This window comes from Meleagris gallopavo, chromosome 11, assembly GCF_905368555.1.
Source record: "Meleagris gallopavo chromosome 11, MGAL_WU_HG_1.1, whole genome shotgun sequence".
NCBI lineage: Eukaryota > Metazoa > Chordata > Aves > Galliformes > Phasianidae > Meleagris > Meleagris gallopavo.
Genome location: NC_139414.1, coordinates 9,475,391 through 9,495,322, shown reverse-complemented (window position 1 = coordinate 9,495,322; position 19,932 = coordinate 9,475,391). Strand labels below are relative to the sequence as shown.

General features: G+C 38.8%; 1 protein-coding gene across 10 annotated transcripts in view; it reads left to right on the top strand.

The window, feature by feature from the left end:
* TRIP12 (thyroid hormone receptor interactor 12) overlaps positions 1-19,932 on the top strand; it is a 69,287-nt gene that overhangs the window by 16,196 nt on the left and 33,159 nt on the right. For 8 of the 10 annotated variants that reach the window (XM_085233132.1, XM_085233131.1, XM_085233124.1 and 5 more), the window contains 3 exons: positions 8,925-9,071; positions 15,226-15,351; positions 16,247-17,043. In XM_085233132.1, the coding sequence (XP_085089258.1) occupies positions 8,974-9,071; positions 15,226-15,351; positions 16,247-17,043 (1,021 nt within the window). In that variant the 5' untranslated portion in view covers positions 8,925-8,973. The remainder of the gene's footprint in view (positions 1-8,924; positions 9,072-15,225; positions 15,352-16,246; positions 17,044-19,932) is intronic. The other 2 variants (XM_085233134.1, XM_085233133.1) reach the window with 2 other exon arrangements.

Below are 19,932 nucleotides of genomic sequence, written 5' to 3'. Positions count from 1 at the left end.
AGATCTAAAAGCTGCTGGGTCCCTAGGCTTTTGATAGCCTTCATAGTTGTGAGCAGAAAGAAATGAATTGCTGCTGAATCGACTGAAGTATGCAAGAGAATTTAGTGTTTAACTGGTTTTAAAATCAAAACAAAAAACCAAAAGCAAGACACTGAAAGCAGAAGTTACAGGTGTTGTAAACATAAAGAACGTTTACATGGCATTCTGCTGCTGAGAGCATTCCCTTTCTTTGTTAATGAATTCAAGTTAAATAATACAGTGATGGAAAAACTTGCATTGCTCTAGTTTTGACATGCCGGGAGGGTGACATGGGAGGGTGACAAGCTGTTCTGCAAAGAAAGCAAGCTTAATTTGAGTGAAGTTATGCTCTGGCTTTGTAAATAAACTGGAGAATGGTTTTGATTGTGAACTCTCTTGCTGATGTTCTTAAAAACAGGAGGAGCAATTGCTCTTGACAGGATTTCTAATTTAGAAAGATGCAGAATATTAAATAACAATAAAGAATACATGTTTGTGCAACACAAGAATGTTCTATTTTATTCTTTACTTTTTGTAACTTCTCTTACGGATGAGGGTCTAGGATTGGAATGACACCAGTATAGTTTTCAGAACCAAACTGTAGTTCAAAGAAGAGTGAAACAACTTGTACGCTTTCTATCCTCCTCTGTCATAAGGGAGAGAGCAGTGAAGTGATAGAACTGAAGAGGAATCCCCTTAAAACAGCACCCTGTTTGTTCCATACAGCTCCTTCATTTTGTCTCCACAGATTGCAGCTTCTGGTGCTGAAGAGAGGACTATAGGAAATGAAAGCTTTTACATCCCTGATGTTATGTAGCCTCTTAACCAGCTCTTGAACACAGTCAAGATTTAGTACCAGTTTAATTTCTCAGTGCACTTAAATACTCTGGTTATTTTTCCCCCAGCATTTTCATGAAGGAATGGATTCCTAAGACAACTGAGCTCACCTTGTACTCTGTACAAGCAGATGTAGAATAGAACATGATAGTGGGTTTTGGTTCCTTTTTGCTGTTCAGCTGAATAGAAATGTTCTCTGCCCAGTCTTCGGTAGTTTTTTTCATTTGTGGCAATCCCTTCCACTGATATGTTTCTCTTGGCTCTTTGGTTGTCCTGTTGACTGGTTATCAAGCTATCTGTCAGCAGGAGAAATGCTTTTCTATCACTCTGATCAGCTTCATGTTTGGTGTTTCAGTTTGGATCCAGGGGACTGGCTAGCATTTCAGTTGTGCTTTAAACCAATCCACTGTTTTCTTTCTAACCTGGTGACTGTTTAGGTCTCCATAATATTTATGGTCTGAAGGAAACTTAAAACCTCATTTGCTTTTACTCAGCAAAAGGGCTGTGCAGTCTGAGGCTTTAAATTCAGCTGACCTGCTTGGAGTAGGGATGCTGCTCTGCACTTGGAACGTCTTTGCACCGTCACCATACCGTTCTTAGCAGCTACAGGCTGTGTGATACTGTCTGCCATTGTGAGTTTGTCCTAAACAGTGCTTAATGTCTGACTTTTCTGGACTACGCTTTTCAAGCTTCAGTATGTTTTGCTGTCTTACAGTCTTTTCACCTAATGGAAGTTGACAGTTGAAGGATACTACTTTGCTGACTTGGGGCCATTATGTGTGTATGTAACCTGTTGGGGTGACATGGTCCAGCGTAACAGCTGTGGCATTTTTCTTGTAAGCAGTGCTATGCATCTTTTTCAGAGACATTTTCAGGGTTCTTTTCTGCTCTGTGAGTTTCCTAATCTTCATTCTGATGTACTGAGTTTTCCAGCTGCCAATTAGCTGTGTAGTTCCCCTAATTCTGAACTGCAAGATCATGAATGAAGATATTTTTAGCTTCTCTCCCTTCCTCTTGTGCTAAGATTTTCTCTTCCCAATCTCTGTTGTTTATTGAATACATGTATGTGTAGACTTGATACAGAGAAACTTAATCTGGTGGTTCCATCCTTTCAGGCTTCCAAAGACTTACTTGCTGACTTGGCTTTGTGTACTGCTGGAATGGGTAGCAAAGTTTGAGCTTTTGGACCCCACTGCAGGGAAAAGCTGGCTGCTTAATGTATCAAGAGCCAAAAGACATCATAATCTCTTAATGGCCAGCTGTGTTGTGAAGTCAGTAGAACATTGAGTAACTCTGCATGCTTGACTGACTTGTGTGGACAGTTCATAGTTTGAGTGTACTTACTGGTGCTTGAAGCTTTCTGCAGTATCTGTAACTCTTGCTATGTTTCTCAACTGATTGAGAAATGCTTCTCTTCAACAATTACAGAGCAACTGAATTACCAGGAACTGTTCAATTGCAAATAACTCTAGGAAGCAATTTTTTTGTCAGCAATTTGAAATAATCTGTCTCTAGTTTATAGCTTGTACGTTGTCTAAAGCTAGTGAGTGTGAAAATGGTTATGTGAGCTAGTCACAAGTCTGATGTCTTCATTGTCTTCTTTTGATATTTCAGTTCATGTGCATGTGAACTAACTTGAGAAGGAAAGCAAGGGCATTACTGCATTTCAGTTTTCAGGAACTGCAGCGGTGCTTTCTTGGTGCTTTGTGATTGCAGTGAGAAACAGGGCCAGAGTTGTTTTCTCACCAAGGTTGTATCTTGGACAGGTGCAGTAGGTGTTCTTGCACGACTGTACGTCTGGGCATGTCTGAGGTCTCAGGTCACTAGAACTGATATCTCTTGCATGGCTTTTTATCAAATGCTTCTGCTGAAACTTTTTCTGGTAGTTGGTGTCTCTTCCCTGCATGCCCTTATACACCTGGCATGGTGTTTTGGTATTTAACTGGTGATATCGTCTTTCCTCATCAAGGGATCACTTATGATTCACGTTTTGCCTTTCTGCTCTTGCAGTATATTTTGGTTTAGAAGTTGTTGCATGTCTGCAGAATTGGAGAACTCTGACACGACCTAAGGCTCTGCCTTCAGCAGGAGGCTGTAACAAGTCGTTTGCAGAGGTTTCTCCCAGCCTGAGCTTTCTGTGATTCTAACTTGATACTTGTGCTGCAATTGAACCCCGTAGTAAAAAGTCATCAGGCCTGAACAAAGTTTGCTTCAGTACACTGCTAAATTCTGCTTCTGCTCTCATTAATATTTTAATAATTTTCTCTAAAGGAACTGACAAAGCTGTGCAGCTTTAAGTTTGCAGAAATTCTGTGCTGGAACAGGTATGGAAATCTAACACCTTCTGGATGTTCTTTTTAAGAACAAAGTTACTTGGCTCTTGTCTTCCTTCTCTACATTGAAGTAGTGCTTCAGCACCAAGAGGTTGGGTAATCTTCTTTGCTGTGACAGTTTGTCTGTGTACTGAATTCACTTTGGTCAGTGGTTCTGGGCTTTTGCCTCTTCACTTTTTTTTCCCCCCTGACTTTAGGAGGTGAATACAAAAAAAATAACATAATCCAACCCAGTGTGTGATTTGGTGTAAATCTATTTGGTTCCTATACCAAAGAAGTTAATGTGACAAAATCAGTAGATGCAGTGCGGCAGGTGAACTGTAGCATGCTCTACCATGGTTAAATAATGTCATCAGCTTGTCGCTTTTCACGGAGAGAAGATAGAATTGAACAGAAGGAAGAAATTAGGTGGTAGATGGCTTATTTTTGTGTTGGAGGAAGAAAGACTTGGCATTCCTGAAGGCCCAGTACTTTCATACATCTGAGTGAGTCTTTGTATGAACGACACTGAAATTCAATATCCTTACTGTATCTTATGGGACTGTCTTTTTTTTTTTTTCTCTTGAGTATGGATACTTGTCAGCTAAAGGGAAAGGTGATGAGAATTTGGAGAAAGCGGTCACAGAAAATACTTTTTTCTAGGATATCCTCAATATTGTTACTCTACTCACTCCCTCAGTCATTCCACGAACTATTTCTACAAGCAAGAGGGTAAAAAAGTCTGCTTGGGAATAAAAGCTTCTGCCTGCATGGATATTTGATGTGCAGCCTATTGTCTGTTTGGACTGCAAGGGAAAAAGAACTGGGCAGAGGTTATTACTGTTGAACTTGGAGTGTATTGAGGAAGAATACTGTGTGAAAATGAGCTGTATGGGATTTGATTTAAATCAACTAAGTGGAATAAAAAATGCTACTTAATAAATTTGAGTCAACTAGTAAAGTGGTAGGGGTAATTGTATGAGTGCTTGCAAGTGCTTGCTTGCAAGACAAAGAAGAGAGTTTGTTTGCAGGTAAAGGAGGAGAACCTGCACAGTGAGCAAAAAATGAGGTGCAGCTTTGGGGTCAGTTTAAAATGATCTGAGATTGAGCAGTTATTGACCATGTACAGAAAGTTCTTCAGTAGCGATTATTTTCAACTCTGAAATCATGTATGCTTACGTTGTTGGAATGTTGCTTTTACCCTAAATGACTGAGTTTGTCACAAATGCAATTGATCAAGTAAACTGCCTACACTGAGGTGAGGGAATATGCATCTGCAATCATAGAGTTCTTGTAAGTATGCTGAATTCTGGGGTCTGGCAAGACTATAACTTTCTGGAAGAAAATGACCAGAACTTACTAAGTATATAAACATTCTCATGTCTTTCTCTCCTTCTTCCTTTTCCCCCCCCACCCCCCTTTTTTTTTTTTTTCTTTCTGATTAATACTGGTTTCAGAGCACTATGCTTTGGCTGGCTTGCTGCTGCAGCATTGAAAAAGCACCTGTTCTTGGACAGGTGGTATGCTGACTAAAGCTCTATGCCAAGCTGGTAACTGGCATTATGATGGTGTGCTGTAGGCAGAGGTGCTTCATATAACTCTTAAATACTCATTCTGCATCCCAGAGTCCTAAAGGGATTGGATGGTGTGTTTGCCAGGCCACTCTTGTTAGTATTTGAAAAGTTGTTGGCAATCAGGTGAAGTCCCTGATGACTGGGAAAAAGGTAACACTGTACCCTTTTTAAAAAGGTTAGAAAGGATGATCCTGGGAACTACCAAACTGTCAGTCTCACCTCGGTGCTGGGGAAAACCATGGAGCAGATCCAAGGCACATGGAAGGCAGTGAGGTGATACAGGAGAACTAACGTGGCTTTACCAAGGGCAAATCCTGTTTGGCCTTATATAATGGTGTCACTGCATCAATTGACAAGGGAAGAGCCACTGATGTCATCTATCTCTGCTTCAGTAAGGCCTTTGACACAGTACCCCACAATGTCCTTCTCTCCAAATTGGAAATATATGGATTTGAGTGGACTGTTTGGACAAAGAACTGGCTGCAGGATTGAGTGCAGGTGATGATCAGTGGCTCATTGTCAGGATGGAGATTGGTGACGAGTGGTGTTCATAGGGGTCAGTGCTGGTGCTGATACTCTTTAATACCTTCATCAGTGGCATCAGCAGTGGGGTAGAGGGCACACTCAGCAAGTTTGCTGGAGGCAGCAAGCTGTGGGGTGCAGTCTGCACACCAGAGGGATCAGATACCATTCAGAGGGACCTAGACAGGCTTGAGCAGTGGGCCCAGGAGAACCTCATGAGGTTCAACAGATCCAGGTTGCAAGGTCTTGCAACTGGGTTGAGACAACCTCCATCACCAATACAAACTGAGGGATGAAAGGACTGAGCGCAGCCATGCCAAAAGGGACGTGGGGTACTGGTGGATGGTAAGCTGGACATGAGCAAGCAATGTGCTCATGCAGCCCAGAAAGCCAACTATATCCTGGGATGCATCAAAAATAGTATGACCAGTAGGTCAGGGATGTGATCCTGCCCCTCTACTTTGTGCTGGTAAGACCTCACGTGGAGTCCTCAGTACAGGAGAGACAGAGGTCCCTATTCACAGAGGGGAGCTGGACTAGATGGCCTTCAGAGGTCCCTTCCAACTCTAAGGATTCTATAATTCTATGGTAAGTTGGAGTGCAAGAACCTGAAAAATTGTTGTGCCACTAAGACTCTTTAAAAGAACTTCATAAACCAGCACTGAAAATGATCCAAGTAGATTGGGGGAGCCCTCTTCTCATGGAAAAACTGTTTGCTTTTTATAGGTCTTGTTACCAATTTGCTGTGTCATGTTGTTAGTGGCCGTAGAGACTGTTGGAGCGCTTTGATTTACTCATTCTCTTTTCTTCCCAGTAGCTGAAATCACTATCCAGCATCCTTCAGCAGGTGCTTTTGGGTGCTAAATAACACTCAAATACAGGCTTGTTCTGTATTTGTCCTTCCCCTGTCTTTTAGGATTAAAAAAACAAAAACACACAAAACAAAACAGAAGTGTCAGTTATTTCCTGCCATCTTTTCCAGGTAAATGCAAAGGCTTCCACTGTAAGCTGATAGGTATCTTTTGTATCTCCTGTTCTTTTGGAACCTTGCCAGTAACATGTGGGCTATACGGATTGTAACTATAACATTCCTAAGAGTTAGGTTAGTAAAATTAATTTCTGTATACCTTTTCTTTATATTGCTATAAACAAGACAACAAGTAACTATAATAAAGAAGGGCTTATTACACCAGAAGAATATTATGCAAGATGATGATTAGATATCAGTGCTTTTAGGTGTCTTCAGGGGATACGTTATGAATTGGTTTGAAACGCTGTTTTGCTGAGTTCATTCTCAGTCTGAAGTGAGTGTTTATGACGAAAGCATCTGCAGGTCAGTGCTTTTGCATCATTGTAGCTAAGAACACTGAGTTGTAATTCAGTAAACAAGCCATGTTAGTTAATGTAGACTTTATACTAGCAGAGGACCTGAATTTAAAATTTTTCACATCAAAACTATATCAAATCAAACCTATAAACTAAAGAAGAGATCTGGTGTGCAGTTGTAACTTTATTATGGGGCATGGGTGCTTAATGTAGCTGAGGAAATGTCTTAATATGGCAGGGCTGCATGTGTGTGTTCAGCTGATGCACTGCGTTGTGCATCTCCTTTGAGTTTAAGCATCTAAGGATGGGGAGGATAAAGATAAGTGCTTACAGATAGATTCGCTTCTCCAACCTGAGAACACTTCAGGTTTGGGAACTTCTGAACTCTATTCCAATTCTTCTAGTGTGTGGAACTCAGTTGTGACCTGCTGAGAGCATCACTCTTCCTGTGGAGCTAGTTGGCAGGGCACGTGACACTTTGTAGCCTCGGATACTTTCAGTGGGATGGAACTTAATGGCTTGATGTCAAAGGTCACCAAAAAAGTCAAGAAGCTGCATCATATTTATAGGTGATCTGGGAGTTGTGGTAGCATGCTACACATTAGGAAACTCAGTTAACTTGAGAGATTTCAATATATGTGTAACTCAGGACATATCTTGATTTGACAGATGCCTTACAGGACAAAACAGCTGCCACATCATTACCTGACACAGCTGAAAATACCTTGGCTGTGACTGTGCTGCCTGTGTCTGAAGCATGGGCTGCTCAGGCAGAAGGATGTTGCATTAGGGCTTCTCTGGATGGTGTCAGGACTCCAGGTGCTGGGATTACTTCAGCATCTTCTGGTGTTATGTGGAAAAGCCTCTGCACTGACCCTAGAGGGGAAAGCATGTGGCTGGTGCAGGAGCAATACTGGAGTAAGCATTGCTCCTTGCACAATGAATTCTTGGGGAATGTGCATTCTTACAGTTGGTATGAGAATTATGGCAACTATTTTATAATATGACTGACAAGTTGACATAAGTACCTTATTTAACCCTCAGCTGCCTCTCTGCTGACGATGCTGCTTCCTCCTTTCTGAAAATGACTTCATAAAACCTGTCTCCTTGTGGGTATTTGCACAGAGATGTCTTTTCATTTGTTCTCTGTATGTAAAAAATAGAGAATGCACAATGGTATTTGGCAGTGCTATGATTGACTTCAGCTAGATTCTCTGGGTTTCTTACAACTTGCAGTAAAATTAATCTTAGGATTCTGTGTTACTTTCTGCTAGCTTTTGTTCAATTTCACAAATGCTTTCAGAGGAATAGAAATGGCAGACAATACTTGCCTGCCTATAGTGGTAGCAGCAGATCTTCACACCTACTTTACTGGAGCCAGTAGAATTGGAGCTGAGTCATACTTACCTGCAGATGAAGTGGTCTTACGCTCTTGCTATCAGACTTATCTGTTATATCTATAAGCACAATACAGAATTAGTGTGTAGACTTGTGTTCTTAAACTTGGATTGTTTTCCTTCTTGTGGCTTTCTTCACTTGTGAATGTAGTGGTTTTGTTTTATTTACCAGGTTGCACATGATCTTAAAAACAGTGGAACTGGATTTGCTGGTTGTGGTCTTGTTTCTGTGCATTTTGTTTAGAACTTCTGATTTAGCAAAGTGTACAAACATCCCCTCTTGACTGAGGACTTTAGTGGCACAATCTGGAAATACCTCTATTCCTGAAGAGCAGTTGGGCATTGTGGCATTATTTTTAAGCAGCTGTGCACTTTCACTAATTCTTTTTCTAAAATATTTTTTCTTAGAGCTATGTTCTTATGAACAAGAATTTGTTTAAAGCTGGTTTTTTTTTTTTTAATTACGGTGTATGTTTCTGTACTAGTGGAGTTTGATAAATCTGAGAAGGAAGCAGTAACTTCTGTTAGCTTGTGGATACTGCTGCCTATTCTTCAAACTGGCATTGTCGTCTCCTGCAGTGAGTTAAAATACTTAGTTACTGTTGGATCTCTACCAGGCATTGAGTTTGACTAGTGAGTGAGGTTTTTCCTTTATGTTAATAAATACAGGTTCTCTTGAATAGTATTAATTAAGGTGTTGCTTTTTTAGCAGACTGTGTCCTGTGTTAAATATACATGCTGGAAACTGGTTGCTCTGCATAAAAAGTATAAATGCTTTCCAGAAGAATCTTGTCCTGTGTGTATTTTAAATAAATTTGAAATCCTTTTTGTCTTAAGTTTCTCCTTGAACAATGGCATTTTACATTTGCTTCTGACCCGTGACTGTGAGTCTTCGTGCCATGGGTCTTATGAGTCTCTCTCTTTCTCTTGTCTTGCAGTGAATGATAGTGTCTAGAAAGGGTATGTCCCTTCAGGAGAGAGGTGCCAATGTCCAACCGGCCTAATAACAATCCAGGGGGGTCACTGCGACGTTCACAGAGGAACACTGCTGGGGCCCAGCCACAAGACGACGCAGCAGGAGGAAGGTATGATTGCTACTCTTCAGGGTGTCTTCATGTACAAAAGCAAAGTTGATGTAATTGTTAGAGGATGAACTTTCCTGCTCTGAAATTCAAATATTGAAATTTGAGTGAAACGTTTTCATAAAGGTTGTCTATACTGTTGTTGTTTAGCCTGAGAACATGGAGAATTCATCATAATGCAGCATGCTCAGCTAGATCAGCAATAGTAAATCTATGTGGAAAAACTGTAACTGAACTGTATGGCACAAATCACTGGTAGTAACAAATTCCTTTCTCTTCTTCCTTGCCTGATAAGTCTGTAGAGGGCTGGCAAAGATAAAGGTCTGTGAAGCCTGGGGAAAACCTGTATTCCTTTTAGGAATGCCAGTTAATCAGTATTTTCTGTTCCTTTGCATTGCATGTTAATTCCGTGTAGCTTTTGAATAGTTTAAGAATGAAAGGCTTGCCGTGTCTTAATATACCAGTGAGCAAGTGGACTGAGTAGTATCTGTTCTGATAACTGATAGCATCTGTAGTGCAGAACTAGATCCTTGAAATTTTCCTGTGGATGCTGACTGTATAATTATTGCCGTTCAAACTAAAGAAATAAGTCTTCACCAAGTGAAGCTTGTTTGGATGTCTTTAATTTTTTAAGTAATACTAGTCTAATTAAGAAATATGTTAGTACCATGGTAGACAATATCTTCTATGTACTCTTTCCTTAGAGATGTTACAGAGGTGTGCATGTTTGAATACATGCATTTTAATCTTGGGTTCTCTGGTGTATTAAAATGTTGTAGGTTAGTGTCACCAGGTGACAAGTTCTTGCTGTCAAAGGTTTCAACTCCAGTTTGTAATGATAACAAGTGGTAGATTTCTCACTAGTATAAGGGCTAACTGAAAGTGTGGTCATTGTTTGAAGGATGTTAACTATTCTTTTAAGGAATCTTGTGGGAAATAATTCCCTGAAATGGGAATTTTGCTTTTTCTAATCACTGCACAAATGGAAAAAACAGTAGTTGATAAACACAAGGCTTCTGCCCAGTGCTTGTACAGCTGTTGTCATATATACCTGGTTATTTTGCAGGCCAGCATTGTTTTTTGAAGAATATTCCTTCCTTAACTACTGTTCAGAAAACGTAGGTTCTTGAAAACAGGATCTCTGCTGTCTTCACAGCTATGTATAGACATTTATGGTTAGTAAAGCATATAAAGGCCTGGGTGAAAGCTTAATGTGATCTTGATGATGAATTCATTTTCTCTTAATGTATTCCGTATTTTCTTGGTGAGCTGCTGGGTAAAAGAGCCCTTTTGTACGAGGAACAATGTGAGACATCTGTTGGGTCCTTCAACAATTTGTAGATGATATAGGAGGTGGATGCTCAAATTTACAGAGGCAACTAGAGGAAAAGCTGGTCTTCAAACACAAATTTAAGGATTCATCCCTCCACATATGTAAGTTGTGTTAGGATAGTATGTTCTAGTTCTGTTGCCTAATAGTACACAGATTCTGGGTTTCATAGTATCTTGAAATAGATGCTGTGTCTACTTCTAAGCAGCTGTGTACTGGCTGGTGACTCAGACCTGGGATAAGAGCATTTTCTGCTACTTTAGACCTGGCATTAATTTTGCCTCTGTGTTCTGACTGTAGTAAACACAGGAGCTTCTTCAACTGAAGTCTGTTGTAAAAGGAGGTTGGAGAGACTTGCTTCTTCTGTTCTCAAGCTGAAATGTTATTGCATGTCTCTGGCTCTTCTACAGCTTAAAGGCCACTTGCTAGAATTCAGTTGATTTAGCTTGATGAGCAGCTACTCATCACTTACGTAAAGGCTTTAGAAATTGTCAACTCCTGTGTGGTCTAATATACAAAACAGAAATGCAGAGTTTTCTTTTTGTGATACCTTTTACTGGCGAATTTGCCTTAAGTGGGTAACAATAGCACAAGCCCATTTTGTTTTAGGCTGGGCTGTATTTATGTCACTCTATTAACTTTTACCCTTGCTATCAAAATGAGTAGTGAAAGCCTATGGTGTGTTTTATACTGGATTTTACTAGTGATTTCACATTCAACACAGTAACTTGATCTGACCTTTGAGTGCATGATTTTTACAGTTTTTTTTAAATGGAATAAACTGATGCTGGACTTACAGACCATGAAAAAGGTTGTTGTATCACAAATTGGCAGTAAGCTCAGTATCTGTGATGTGCTTTTCCGGATGGGGGGAGAGGGGAGAAGAACAAGAATCAGTACCAACCAAGGTGTGTGTGAAAACAGATCTATAAACAAGCAAATTTTTTTCCCCTCCATTTCACCTCTGTGTATGCACCTAACCAAAGCTGCCTCAAATTGAAACGTCCTTCGCTTTCAGTCAGCAGTGATATTCAGATAACTGTGCTTTGGGTGACCTGCTGTTACGGATGACACAGTACTCCCAGGTTAATGTATTCATTGTTATCCTCACTATTTAGAATTACTATTGTTGTTGTTATTATTATTATTATGGCACTCTTCTAATTGTACAGCAAGAAAATCTGTCTGAAAAATCTCTTTGAGTATTTGATGTTGAAGGGGAACTCTGCAGGTTTATAGGGAAGCGGTAATGATAAAGTTTCCCTCAGCAACGTTAATCCAAAGTAGAGTGGGAGGCGAGTATTGATGATGAGTGTGCTTTTCCCTTAGGAGGGAGAAGAAGGGGTGGCAAATACTGTTACTTTCTTCACTAGTTACAGTATCCCATCTCTTGGCAAACTGCTTAGTCTTAAGTCTTCAGTGGGGCCACAGACTGCTTCTGAGCCACCACTTCAACAGCAGCAACTTGAAAGTGTTACTGCCAGGCGTATAAGATCCTGAAGTCTGAAAGAACTGTTTCTTTCAATTAAAAGCAATGCCTTGGTGTATTGATGTGGAGTAATGGAAGTGGTCTTAGCACTGTGTACTAGTGTTGCAAATACTGTTTTTCAGTGGCATGAGCTCCATGTTGTCATCTACTCATCTGATGTGTTAAGGAGAAGCATTGGTTAAGTGGGATATTAATTTTCTGTGAATACAGCCACAATGGTTACGTTGTATGTGAAAGTGTGGCACTCCATGCAAGTCAGGCTTTTGGAATATCGTACTTATTCTTGTGTATTTAGGATCAGAGATTAAATGAAGGAAAAGGTGCTTGCAAGCTGTGCAGAGGACAGTAGAATACATCTTGGACTGTTGTTTTTCCAATATTAAAGTCAGAATAATCTTTCTGTCAATTATACTAATCTTGTTCTAAATAGGATTTGGTTTTGGACCAGTCTTGATAAAATGTTGATGCCATGCCCGAGGACTGTGTGAAAGATAAATTACCAGCCTTGAGTTGTGGGTGAAAGTACAGGCAGCTCGCAACCTTCAACCAAGAATCACTCTTCCTGCTGTCTCTGTAACTCCCATAGCGCTTAATTCTTCAAGTGTGAATCTTTGTTTCAAGCTCATCAGAGTATTCTAACTACTTTTGTATGCAAGTTGACTTTTAAACAAGACCTTAAACAAGCTGTCATGACCTTAATATAAATTGGGACAATATTTGTTAGCTGATCTGTGGTTCTCTTAACTTTATCCTGCAGTGTCTTCAAATTAACAATCTATTGTAAGTCTTAAGAGAAGGGGAGCAAACAGTTGCTGTTGTCTTGTGTACCTACTTTACAAAGTGATAAAACTCAGAAGGAGAAGCGTGCACACAATTTTGCAAACAATTTAAAAAATCCTCATTTCAGGTTCTCTGCTTGTTGTGTTTCTAATGTTACTTTTCTGGTTACATAAAGGAAGTAATAGCTATGTTATTTCTGATAAAGCAAATACAACTGCTCTAGGTGATGCAGTATTCACAATCCCAATTATAGATTGTAGCTTTTTGTCCACATAGATTGGACATTAGTATGGAATTATATCTGTAAAGCTTGTAGGGAGCAAAAGACATGAGAGGTGGGAGGAAGCAAGTTTGGAGCTAGTGCCAATTCTTCAATATATGAGCCAAATATTTGATGCTTTTGTGTATTGCTTTTGCCACATTTCAGTTTAAAAGGTCTAATTATTTGTATTTTTTGAACACTTGAAGTACTAAGTTGAATCCAGTTCTAATTAAATTAAAACAAAAACTTCAAAAAGAAAGTAAATTTCTCAAATATGTTTCAGAATAAATGAACCCTGATCAATTAGCTTACATAAAAAATATTTCTGCCAAGTGCAAATTATGTAATAACTTCAGTTACTCCCATAATAAAAGTATTTCAAGAGGAAAACTAAATTTCATGCCTTACTCTTTAAGGGAAAAAAAAAAATCTAAGCACTCAGGATTAGATGAAACATTTCCAAGTCTACCTTGATGGAATTAGTTGTTGTAAGATTAAGATTTAACTTTATTTCACTTTTTTTATAGTTAAAATTACTTTTCTTTATTTCTCATACTAGGAAAAATGATTGAAATTCCGTTTTTCAGACTTATTTTCTTTAGCTCAGTTTTCCAGGAGTGTTTTGAATATAAGCTGTTTATGTGCATTCATTTCTCTGAGTAACTGGTGTTAGGAATACCTTAGGAGAAATGCTTCAAGAGACAAACAGAAAAGGAATTATTTCAGGAGAAAGTTTAAAAACAAATCAAAAACAACTTGAGGAGAATGCTTCGTTAATAAGAAAAAAATGAACAAACAAACAAAAAAAAAACAAACAAGGAGAGAGTGTTACCAAGGAAAACACTCATGATAGTCATAGTTTGGTATTTTGACTCTTAGCAATTGTTATTGCTTGGTTGGTTAAAACTAGTACACTTTTTCCTACCAAGGAAAGTAGTCAATAGTGAGTTAAGGCCTCCTTGCTCTAGTAAGATTGCTGATTCTTGGTCAGAAAGTGATCTGAAAACTTGGGGAACTCTCACCTCCCCTACTTACTCATTTGGCTGAAACTTTCTGATGTTTGTTTGGGGTCATACATGGGTTGGAACTCAAATCTTGTATTCCCACTCCCCATCCCTTCCATATGATTTAAGAGTGTTTGCATAGTTCAGCTCAGAGGACTAGATAGCTTAGGCTGATTGCATGTAGTGCTAAGTCTGGAAACAATGAACACGTTTTCTATTGCTTCAACCAGCGTTAATGTGAGACTAGTTTGAGATTTCATAAAGGTTAGTGGAGCTCAGGCATTCTGTATGGGTAGGATATGAGCAGCTGAGATTTATAGTTGTCAAAGATGTTTTATCCAGCGAAGTGCAAGATGTCTCTTGCTGTAGTTATTTATACTGTGTTGTTCTAAATGCTTATGGGCTGTCTCCTGTGAGTCTTGCAGATAGTGATAGCCATTGGTTTTGAAAAACAAATGTGGGGCATGTTTGAAGATGTAACTTCAGTGTTACATTTCATTTGTAGTATAGTGTGATCTTTGTCCTCTAGTCGAAGTTCATACAATAAGCTACTTTTTGCATGTAGCTGAAGGCTGCTTGAAAGAACTCTTACAGTCTATCTGAAACTCATTCCTTTCTTTGACATCACAGGTTTCCTGTCTCATCTGACTTCTTTCATCAGTAGCATGCGGGTTTTTTAACCTACCTACTTCAGCATTGTCAATGAGTACTCAGTCCTTGTGAATTGATGGAACTGCAGTCATTAAATAACTTACAAAGTTTTGAGCTTCCATTCCACGTGGAACTGGTTACATTCCTGTTCCAAGCATTTGAACGAAGACCAAAGAAACAAACTTGTAAATACTTGTGACTAGATAAACCTTAATGTATGAAATCTTGAGATGGAGTGTTTATTTCTTTCTGAGAAAAGATTTTTTTTATGGGTGGTTTAATCTTGTGCCTTACTGTGCTGGTGAACACTGAATGCTGAAATGAATAATTCAGTAACCTTGTGCACCAGAAAAACCTGAATTTATCAGCCCAGTTCAGATATGAGACAATGTTAAATTCACTGAAAATGCCTCAGTAATTGTGCTGTACAAAACAATTAGATGGGTAGTGATTTGTAGTCAGAATGGATGTTTGTCTTGAAATACTTAATAAATGACTTAATAGAAGGGGTTGATGTGGAAGGATTTGAAGTTATGCTTAATCTAATAACTGTAAGTGGTCCCAACAACAAAAAATCCACCTACTGGTTTATATCTGTCTCAGAGTTCTGATAGCTTTCTGTTTTGACTTTCTGCTGACAGGTCACACTTAGGGCAGGCAAAACATAAGGCACATAGCCCTCCTGAGAGTAGAAAATCTATTTCAAAGACACCCAAAGTGCAGTCTAATACTACTTCTGAGCAGTCCAAGGGACACTTTTCTAAAAGGTAATTGCACTTCATATTCATGTTACCAGTGTTATCTGCACTACAATTGTATGTAATATATCTAATTATTGACAATTGTTACAATGTATGACTAAGGCGCTAGGTATTGCATTCAGTGGATGTATTTCAGTGTGTCTCATTCTGTTCATGTTTTTTATTTTAATTCAACTGAGAGCATCTCATCAATGATGGGGAGCATACAAATTATGCATAACTAGTCCTGGAATACTTGCAAGTTCTTTTCCTCTCTTCCCTCTTCATGTTGGGAAAAGATTGCCCAAGGAGTTCTGAGTGGTGTCCAGTAGTAATTGAAACTCTCAATACTCCAAAGAATACTTGTGTTTAGGGTAAACACTTCAGACACATTTTATCCGTTCTTTATACGTTTCTGCTACATACGCACTGGATCATCTTTCTCTCATGTAGAGGAAAATTATACTCTTCTTGTGCTTCTTGAAATTAATCGCATAAGATAAGTTTTCATTAAGCACTTCTGTTGAGCTGGAATCCTGTTGTGACTAGTTATGCATTGCTGAGCACTCCTTGTTCTCTTGTGGAACTTGTATTCTCAAACATTCAGATAACAGCTTCATAGCTTGAAATTTTTAATTAATTTTTACAAAAATCCTAGTGAAATCAATCCAAGTCATCCAGTATCTCCCTCTTTTTTTGTTTAAAAGCAATATCTGATGCATTTATTTTGCTGCTTTAATTTTCATGTTAGCGATTTTTTTTTTGCATCAAAATCTGGACTGAGCATGTTTCATGAACTTAATAATCAGGTTTTCTTACATGCAATTTTCTTTATTTTGACTGCTGATATTGTGACTTGCAAAACTGTTGCACAATGTGAGGTTGAGTTCAATACTAATGCTGTCTCTGCTTATTTCTGCAGAGGCTGTAGTTCATCTGCTGTTTTAATACCACAAGAAGATTCAGAAAGAGTCAGTACTTCAGAAAAGCAAAAAACGGGGCAAGTGCCTAAGAAAGACAATTCTCGAGGAGTTAAACGCAGTGCTAGTCCAGATTACAGCAGGACCAATTCTCCTAGCTCTGCTAAAAAACCTAAAGCACTTCAACACGCCGAAACTTCCTCGGAAAGTAACAAGCCACATACTAAATCCAAGAGAAGACACTTAGACCAAGAACAGCAGAAGTCTACACAATTGCCATCAACAAGCAAGGCTCACATCAGAAAGGGTGGAGCTGCTGGTAGCTCCCGAAGTCAGAAAAGGAAAAGGACAGAGAGTACGTCTTGTATAAAGAGTCGCTCAGCAGTTGAATCAACTGGCGCTGAAGAGAAGTCAGCAAAATCCTCCAAGCTGGCTTCAAAATCGGTGACCTCAGCCAAAGCTGGGTGTAGCACCATCACTGATTCTTCTTCTTCAGCTTCTACATCCTCTTCCTCTTCTGCTGTTGCCTCTGCTTCTTCCACTGTTCCTCAGGGTGCCAGAGTGAAACAGGGTAAGGACCAGAATAAGGCTAGACGTTCACGTTCTGCGTCCAGCCCTAGTCCAAGAAGGAGCAGCAGGGACAAAGAACAGAGCAAAACAGGTGGCTCTTCAAAGTTTGACTGGGCTGCTCGATTCAGTCCAAAAGTTAGTCTCCCTAAAACAAAACTGTCTCTACCAGGCTCTTCTAAGTCGGAGACCTCAAAACCTGGACCTTCAGGACTGCAGGCTAAGCTAGCAAGTAAGTTGTTCACTTGCTTTTATGGAAGAATAAGCATGTATGTTTTAAAAATTAACTCTTCTAAACAAGTACTTAGCTTATTTTAAGTTGTCTTGGGACCTTGTTAGAGAGAAGTAACTGCTATTGTATTTACTGAGTTTTTAAGCAAAGCTGTGACTGAAACTACTTATGGCTAAAGCAAAAGGTTTTAAGTTAACAGTTCATGTTGTATAGGCCGAAACTTTATGTTGCATATAATTTTTTAAACAAAATTTACACAAGATATTTGCTTATTTCTGTGATGGATGCTACATAACTATTATAAGCTTCTTTTATTGTGTTTGTCCTGTCTGATGTTGCCATTTTGCTAAACTTGTTGGAAAACAAGCAGATAATTTCTTTTCATGTCTGAAGTCTAGTTTGCTAATTTTTTGTACTTAATGTGTCCTTTCCCTGGTTCTTAATTGGAGTAGTTGGATGCCGCTTTTTATTCTGATGAGGATTTTAGGCTTTTTCCAAGCTGAGCCTTTGCTCAATAGTATGCAGGATATGCTTGTAGCTTTGTTTTCTTGAAAAACATTTAAAATGCATTACATTGACTTTGTTTACAATCTCTTTTTTTTTTTTAACAGCAAGTGTTTTGTAAAACTTGCTTTATTAAGTTGGATTCCAAAGCTTAGTAACTGTTGGATGTTGATCTAGGCATCATCATGAGTAGTCCTGTCCCAACTAGGGCATGCCTATAGCTAATACTCATGCAGGAAATATGTGAAATAAACAAGAGGACCTGGATGGCTTCCTGTATAATCAAAACAGATTTAATTGACCTAACAGGCTTGTTTTGGATAACTTGCATGACTGGAGTATTGATTCTAGAATTACCTAACCTAGTTAAAGGATAGCATTGGGGAAGGGGAGAGGCATTGCTTTCTTATGACTAGGCTTTATATGCCTGATTCAAGACTTAATGGGTTGTGGATTCCTGAGGAAAAACTAAATTTCTCCAGGATAAAGTAAGAGAGGAAGGAGTGAGAATTAGACAAGATCTGGACTAACCAGCAAGTTGTTAATGAAATCTGTTCTTTCCTATGGGCAACTTCTTGGACAGTGGAGAAAAGTCACAAGGAGGCAAAAGAATTTAATTCTGATAAGTGAACATGAGACGAAGGTGAAGGATAGTTTGTGTCTGCTTATAAACCTTTAGCCAGGAGTGAGAACACTGCGATAGCACAGTCTGAGGGGGGAGCATTGAGTAGCTTGAAAAACAACATTGAGAATATCAGCGTAAATTATCTCTACCAAGAATGTACTGTGAAAGCCAGCTTGACCAGCTTTAGCTGTTTTGTGACTTGAAAGTCAGCTTTTGTGAAAGATAAACATATACTTGAATTTCTTGGCTTTGTCATAAATAGAACTAAGATGGTATGGATAGTAAATGGGTGATTAAAAAGTCAGTTTTTAAAGGTCATAGTAAGACTCATTAGATGCTAAAAAAAAAAAAAAAATAATCACAAACAGTTGTTTTCTTTAGATGGCATCCCAGTTTGAGGAGGGAGAAGATGATACTGGGAAGTGTAACTTACAGTAAACAGGTGCTAAATGTAACTGAATAGCTATTACACTGGATGCTACTGATTGGAGTGTGGTTATACTAAATATCAGTGAGCTTTTTAAACGTTACTGAGATTTAAGGATTTAATCTAGAATAAATGAAGATGCTAAACTTTATATTCTTAAATAGTCTTAGCTTTTCAGAAGGTGCATTAAAGCTCTTTCACAAACACTTGGAAAAAAAATTTTGAATCAACATTAACAATTCTTAAAAACAAAAGAAAACAAAAACCTCTTGCCTGTTACGGAGCTTGACTGATTTGTTAATATTGATACAAATTGCAAATATTTTCATAAAATATACATTATCCAAAATGCTGAGAGGCATTAAAAAAAAAAAATTAAAAAATAAGAAACCATCAAGATAGGTTGCTAAGGTAAGATGGCTCTGGTAAGCTGAAAACTTTAGGAGAGTAAGGGAGCATAAGGAGGTGATATTTCAGATATTAACAACCCTAATGTTTTCTAAAGCAGATTGGCAAACAGTGATCTAGATGAAATTATTGCAGTTTGTGCTTCTCTGTTGGAAGAGTCCTTAAATGTCACTGTAGAAACTATAACCCTACTGAATTTCTCTTTCTGTAGAGGTACAATTTGAGGCAGGTGCTTAAAGAAATGTGAAATAAGGTCAATTGGAATAACTAGTAGAAAATAGGTAAGAATCCTGTAAGGGGAAATGAAAAGCGTGGGATGAGGGAGAGTGGAGGAGGACGGTGGTGCGAGAGTGGTTCTAGGAAGAACGGCCTGAGTGGGGAGATTTTTGTGACTAGCAGATGCAGTCAGTTATGCCTGTGTAAATACAGCTATTGCAATTTAATGATGTATGGAACTACAGTCAAGTTAAGGATGTCTGGGTTGATATTGAGGGGAATACTGGAGCAGGAGAGTGGCAGGAGGTGCCTTTCCCTGCCACAGTTGTTTTTACCCTATCTTTACTGCCTGAGCAGGAAAGAGCCAATCTGAAGTCTAAACTTTCAGCTCTAACAAGTAGATTTCTACTGATTATTTTTCTGAACTGCAAGCTAAAGGGTTTCAGGATTATAGACTGAAAATTTAACTTCATTTAGGCTTGAGTGACATGTTCAGAGTTTTGAAATAAGTGAATGCAGTAGGTACAGCTGCATTCAGAACTTGTTTCTTTCATACTACAAAAAATACTTTTTAAAAAAAAAAAAAAAAAAGCTGACCAGTAAGGACTGTGAAGGTGTTTCTAAAATTTTTTTTTTTTAAACTTCATTTGATTTCTGTTGGGCTATACCATTTCAGGTTTAGCCTGTTTTGGGTCTCTTCCTTAAACTC